At 44.9% G+C, this 6444-nt stretch overlaps 1 protein-coding gene across 2 annotated transcripts; it reads right to left on the minus strand.

Moving 5' to 3' along the window:
- Positions 1 to 361: 361 nt before the first annotated feature.
- On the minus strand, positions 362 to 5438 carry rundc1 (RUN domain containing 1). Of its 2 annotated transcripts, XM_010874084.3 has the most exons (6): positions 4899 to 5438; positions 4159 to 4167; positions 3827 to 3985; positions 3328 to 3526; positions 2942 to 3037; positions 362 to 2862 (listed from the first exon to the last, which is right to left on the minus strand). In XM_010874084.3, exons 1-6 carry the CDS (start codon positions 5289 to 5291, stop codon positions 2000 to 2002), a joined length of 1719 nt encoding a protein of 572 aa, XP_010872386.2. In that variant the 5' UTR covers positions 5292 to 5438; the 3' UTR covers positions 362 to 1999. The 2 variants fall into 2 exon arrangements, with proteins under 2 accessions (XP_010872386.2, XP_010872387.2); XM_010874085.3 differs by lacking the exon at positions 4159 to 4167.
- Positions 5439 to 6444: the final 1006 nt, after the last annotated feature.

Below are 6444 nucleotides of genomic sequence, written 5' to 3' on the forward strand. Positions count from 1 at the left end.
ATTCTCCTCTGACCTCTAGCATCAACAAGGTATTTTCGCCCACAGGATTGCCACATACTGGATGTTTTTCCCTTTTCACACCATTCTTTGTAAACCCTAGAAATGGTTGTGCGTGAAAATCCCAGTAACTGAGCAGATTGTGAAATACTCAGACCGGCCCGTCTGGCACCAACAACCATGCCACGCTCAAAATTGCTTAAATCACCTTTCTTTCCCATTCTGACATTCAGTTTGGAGTTCAGGAGATTGTTTGACCAGGACCACACCCCTAAATGCATTGAAGCAACTGCCATGTGATTGGTTGATTAGATAATTGCATTGATGAGAAATTGAACAGGTGTTCCTAATAATCCTTTCAGTGAGTGTATATTGATATAGATCAAATTAACTTATATATATATATATATACACTAACCAATGAATTATTTTTGGCCTAGATAAGAGGAATTATCCATTAGAACAGGCTGCATTTATATTAACACAAAAACCTCAGTAATAGTTAAACCTAAGAAGACATTTTGATGTTAAAAAAAAAGAAAACACTGTCCTTCCATACATGAATACATCGAGATGCACTTCAGTACAGCACATATCATTCTAACATTGTGTCTGGTAGGAGTCCGGTTAAGGAATACAATTTCCTGTACATGAGAATAGAAATAGAGCTTAGTACAATAACAGTGTACACCGTGAGAGAATAGAAAATAAAGTCTGAGAATAAATAGCACTTAACAAGTGACTCTGCAGATTACAATTTATAAGGGGGGTGGGAAAAACTATACAAGGAATGCCAATACATGTCACTAAGGAAAACAACCTATCAAACAATTTGACTGATTCTATATTTTTTGTAAATTCAGATTTTCAAGATATGCTCCAAGTAATTCATATGCTATAGGATGACACAAAGATTTCAGTTCAAGTGTTTTCTTTCACCTTCTCAGAGAGGAAATTATCACATCCCACAATAATCTTAAATATTGGACGTTTAAATATATTACAATTACAGAGAAGAGATATACTTTATACCATCTTATTTTTATCTAAGAATCACTTATTTTAAACAGTAAAGCAGCAGCAGTTAATACAGGGTCTTTACATTACCCACCTTCTTAAGACACGTTATGCAGGATCTGGGAGCGACATTAGGCCCTACTAATCATTCGTTTCTCCAAACAAGTGTGACACCGCTAGAATGTTTACCTCGCTTGTACATTCATGAGGGAGGGCAAACAATCTTAGCTTGACCTGAGTGCATCGAATAGGTGTCCACCAGTCTTTTATGTACGCAACAAAAGAACCAGGAGCAACCACAGACAAAGAGCACAGCTCTGTGAATAAACTGTATTAATCAATACTACCCTCTTCCATGTGGACCATTACAAATGGTCCTCGTCTACAGTGTAGTGACATTGCATGACGCTAGTCAATTTTAACTCATATATATATATATATTGAGTAATTACCCATTTAATGGGTATTCATCCACAGCAGTATGTAATAACTGTACGAGACAAAGCTATGAGCTACTGTATCTGATCTCCATAGGGACATGGCAGAAACCATTACATAAAGCCTCTGCTCCTTATGGGTGGTAACGAGCTCTCATGTAATGCAAAGTAAGAAGTAACCAGGATCTGGATATGCACCATTCCTAACGATATATTGGTTACAAATTTGCTACATAAAATCATCCATGCGTCTCACCATTGCACACTCGGTTTTCGGTTGAACGGCTTTGCGCGGAATTCATGCCAGGTTTCAGACGGGATGCAAACATATTTTTGCGCGGGGTTGGGGGGAGTAGAACGACCCAACATGCCCTTAAAAAAACGACACAGACAAAGCGACATTAGCGCGAACCACTTTTTGTCCCATAACAGGTTCGACCTCAGAGCGACACCCAAACCAAGTCTCCCAGTGTATTACATTGTTGTTAACCCTTACACAGCCCTGTGTGTCGAAAGCTCGGCGTTGGGTGTCTCTCTCTGGTCCCTTCTCAGAAGGCATCCTTGATGTTCTTCAGCTGCCGTACTGCCAGGTCAACAGGTAAGTTGAACCTGAGGTGGCTGATGCGTCCCAGGATGCGCAGGGCTCCCTCAAAGCCTGTCTGGGCCATGTAGCTCCAGTGCTGGTAGTGCGGAGTGACCAGCGCCCCTGACTTGCACAGCAGGTTCAGCCAGGACACCAGCCTCTGCTCGTTCAGAGCCATGCACACCAGAGCCTTGAACTCAGAGTCGGCACCGCGCTTGTAGCGGTCGTGCTCCAGCAGCACTGTGTGAATGGCCCAGAGGAGAGACTGCTTGGGTGTGACCGTCACCGGACCGCCCGCGACAGGCAGGCTGAAGGACTGCGAGAGCTGGCGGGCCGGCGACTCCACGAAGGCCTTGCCATTTTTGGAGTGGTAGTACTTGACAAAGAGCTCCCAGGGGTGTATGGTGGTTGGGCCGGGTCGGTAGGGCAACAGGCAGGAGATGGGGGCCAGCACCAGGCTCATGCCCTGGGAGGGAGAGTACAAGCCATGGGCTAGCAGGTCCCTCAGGGCCATAGCCAGCTCCCTCCTGACCGAGGCTGTGAGCTCATCCCGGGGGCCCGGGGGCAAGCTGCTGCTGTAACTGACCATGTGATCTACGGAGGGCTGTCTGTTGGAGGCCTGCACTCGGACCCGGTCCACAGCCAGCTCCAGGCGCTGCAGCAGAGGCCCGTAGTCCTGCCCCCCGTCCCCCTGCGACCACATGCCCTGGGGGACGTGGCCTGCCGTGCAGCCGAACTGGCTCATCGCGAAGATCTGCAGGACGGCCAGGGCCCGCTGGATCAGCTGTAAGCCCGTCTCCCTCATCTTCTGGGCCTGCTCAGGATCCACTGTGGACGGGAGAAAGAAATCATTAGAACAGAGTCTTATTGTGAGTGATGCAGATGACAACGCTGGGTGATTACTGACTTTTCCTCCTTGCTCCAGGTGCTCTGGTGTTGGGCCCTGCTGTCTTTGACTGCTGGTTGGGTCCACCGTCAGACAGAAGAGGGTTCCCTACTTCATCTATGGGTAAAAAAAGTGTGAACAGGCAGGGAACAATACCCAGCAAAATGTAAAATAACAATTGTTTGACCTTGTGGTGTGTATTAGAGCACTGAAGACACCTAAACAAAACCTTGATTCTGGCTCCTCTCTAGGTTTCTTCCTCGCTACTGACCCTACTCTGAAGTTTCTCCTAACTGTGCACCAATATCTTTTTGCTGCTTGCTCCAGGTTTTTAGGCTGGGTATCTCTATAAGCACTTTGTGACAACTTCTGATATGAAAAGGGCTTCATTAACATAAATACCCTACCCTGGATGAAGTTTATGAACATCTCAAGGTCCCTGATTTGGGTCTTCAGTTGGTCCACCAGCTGCTCCTTCACCCGGGCTGGGTTCACTATCTGAGCAATGGCAGCGTCCACTCTCTGTCTCAGCTCCTCGGGCGTTAGGTTCCCAATGTCCTCGTTGAAGTTCACATCCAGCTTCTTAATCAACTCATCAATGATTACCTGGCAGAGGAAGAGTAAACCTGAATATTATGTAGACCTATTATGACAGTGAAAAAAAACAATGCCTAACCAAATGTTGTAATGTCTTATTGCTTGATATGCATCCTTGCTTTTGATTACATAGTAGCGGTTTTGACTGAATTAAACAGAGTAGAGAAGGTAACACAAAACTCCACTCATATCATAAGCAACAGAAAACATTTTATTTAAATGTAGTTCACAAACTTAGTGATTTGTCCATTGGTTAAATAGTACATTCGAAACTTTTGTGAGCCTTCTAGCGCATGAACGTATTTCTACCTTCTGTCTCTCCATGACCACAGACTGGGGCAGTGAGTCGTAGCTGCCCTCCTGGTAGGCAAAGCGCTCCAGGTCATCTAGCTGGGTTTTCAGCTGGACAATGAGCTCCTTCTGCTTCTCCCTCTGGACCTCGAGACGCTCCCGTTTCTCTCTTTCAGTCTTTGTGGAAAGAGCACAGGACACACTACATGTAAAGGGCTGAGGTGCACAAAAAGGCCCAGGAAGTGACAGGGATGGTTCACACAAACATGTCCGGAGACATCATGCGTGTTAAAGTCCAAGAAATCCCAGACAGACGCAGCAGCGGAACAACGAGCTCGAGCTGTACTCACCAGGCCCTCCTACAAGTACAGCAGGTAGGCAAAAAGAAATGAGGAGAGAAAACTTTAATAAAAGACTGCATTACAAAGCATGGTCTCAAAGGTAAATCGAAAACTAGTGGAATTAAACGGGGACCAAGTGGTTTGGATCGCTTGTGCAGACAGAAGGTAGTATTACAGAGATACAGATCTCGAGGAGGTGTGCTGGCTGAGGCTGTGTGTCACTTGTTGTTGTTGACCAGACAGCGACATTTTCTCTTTTCCTCTGGAGACTGTAGATCTCAGGGAACAATACAGAGGTAGAGCACTGTGCTGACGTGTGAAGCCTTAACCAAACGCCTGGTAGCCGCCCAATTGAATTTCCTGTGAGCAATCTGACGAGATGGGGCTACTGCTGCTTGTGTGCGTTGTGTCTGTGAGTTTTGCTTCCCAAGGTGTCTGCATCTGTCTGAGTGGGCTTTCTCATGGCTGTCCCACAGACACTAGCCTGTGACAAACAGGGCAGCCCAAACTAGTGACCATCACATGACTCACCCATGCCCTCCACAGGTGTCACGGTGTAGTCCGTGTTCACCTCAGATAGAGACCTACATTAGTGTCTCTATCTGAGGTTTGGGTGATCATTTAAGCTCTGTGAAGCTTACACAATCACAAAGTCTCATGAAAATTTGTTTTACAAAAAATTATAAACTAGTGATTACTACCAAATCTCCACAAGGTCTAGACGAATTTCTTGGAATAACCTTACTTACCGCGTTTTCAAGTTGTTTGGAATCTTGTGCCCTGCATCCCACAACGTGAGGGCATCCTTTGAACGCAAACTCCTCCAGTTCGACCAACATCCTGTCCTTTTCATCAGTCTGAGCGTGAACGATCTGTTTCAAGCGAAACTGCACCTGTGCGAAATGAGATGTCAGCGCGAGGAGCGAGGAATTCAGCAGGTCTTGTTCCTCCTCCAGCTTCTTTAATCTTTCAAACATCTCTGGCTCTCCAGCCGCATGCGAGCCTTTCCTCGTTGGCTCGACAGAGTCCCTTTTACCGTTCTCATCCTCTGGGCTGGCTACAGCACCGACAGGTGCCCATCGCTCGCCAGCTCCAGCAAAGGCAGCTTCGCTGTCCGAGGTAGACAGTTCCTCAGTCGACATGTTTGAAAGATAATATGGATAGCGTTGTTCTTCGAAATTAAAGATATTGAAATAAGGATTTCTTTTAAAGTATTTCTCCACAGTTCTATAATTGAAAATGTTTACTACGGATAAAGCAGGTGTATCGCCATCTTGAAAAATGATTCATACAAGTGATGTGCAGTTCGCGAACGATTCGTTCGTTTTGAACGAATCTTTTTAGTGACTCGGGATTCAGGAATCATTTTTTTCTAGTGACTCGTTCAATTGCATCGTTCATTCGGACGTTTGACAGCGGATTTCTACAACATGATCACAGTGGAGTTCTGCCCAACCATAGACTACGATGTTTGTTTTTCTTTCGCAAAGAAAAATAGACCACAATAGCGTTATAAAGACATGTTTAAGGGCATGATAATGGGACATAATTTATGTAGTAGTTGATTGTTATGATAAACAGAGATTAAATCGTACACTGAGCTTTTGACTAAGTAAAAAAGACCACCTCAGTTACATTGTTGAATAGAACGGTTGTTTCGTTCATTTGAACGACTGGCAGCGGAGTACTACACCTACGGCTGGCTTCCAGCTGAGTAGCCTACTCTCCATCCAACAGCTGTTAGATTGATGTTCCCAAAGAAAAGTTGATCATGCAAGTAGCATGTTGGTACATGTTTGTAACAGACAATTGGACGCATGGCCTACAGTAATTTATTCGATTTTTGATTGTAATGATAAACATTATTTTACAACTGTTAAACAGTTGTAATCATTGAGTAAAACAAGCGTTTGCTTAAGTAGAAAAGACACGTAAACGGGGCGGAGGCATTACTGACTCAAATGAACGAAATTACTCGAAAGATTACAACTTTTTACTGAACGAATCGACAAGATCCGAGTGCGTAGAAAGAATCGAACTTCCAATCACTAATTCATACGTCCAAGTAGGAGGGGAGGTTTTCCTACGTCCTAAACAGTGCAACGTCATCGTACAAGCTCTGATCCAACTGGCTACAAGGAACAGGAAGACAGGTTTGTGTCTTTAATCTATGCTTTAATGACGTGAGGTCTGTTGTTCGCCTTACCACCAAGGGTAAAAACAGCTTCCGAAAGATGGAAAACCCACTTACCTGGAATTTCTTGGGGTTTAAAATGTATTAATTCTGAACGATCT

Source organism: Esox lucius, chromosome 11, assembly GCF_011004845.1.
Source record: "Esox lucius isolate fEsoLuc1 chromosome 11, fEsoLuc1.pri, whole genome shotgun sequence".
In the NCBI taxonomy this organism is placed as follows: Eukaryota; Metazoa; Chordata; class Actinopteri; order Esociformes; family Esocidae; genus Esox; species Esox lucius.

Coding starts and splice junctions, on each gene's coding strand:
- rundc1 (XM_010874084.3), bottom strand. CDS start 5,291: ATGTCGACTGAGGAACTGTCTACCTCGGACAGCGAAGCTGCCTTTGCT. Junction 3,527..3,826: donor TGGTCATGGAGAGACAGAAG/GTAGAAATACGT, acceptor TTCCTCTGCCAG/GTAATCATTGATGAGTTGAT. Junction 3,038..3,327: donor GTTCATAAACTTCATCCAGG/GTAGGGTATTTA, acceptor TTTTACCCATAG/ATGAAGTAGGGAACCCTCTT.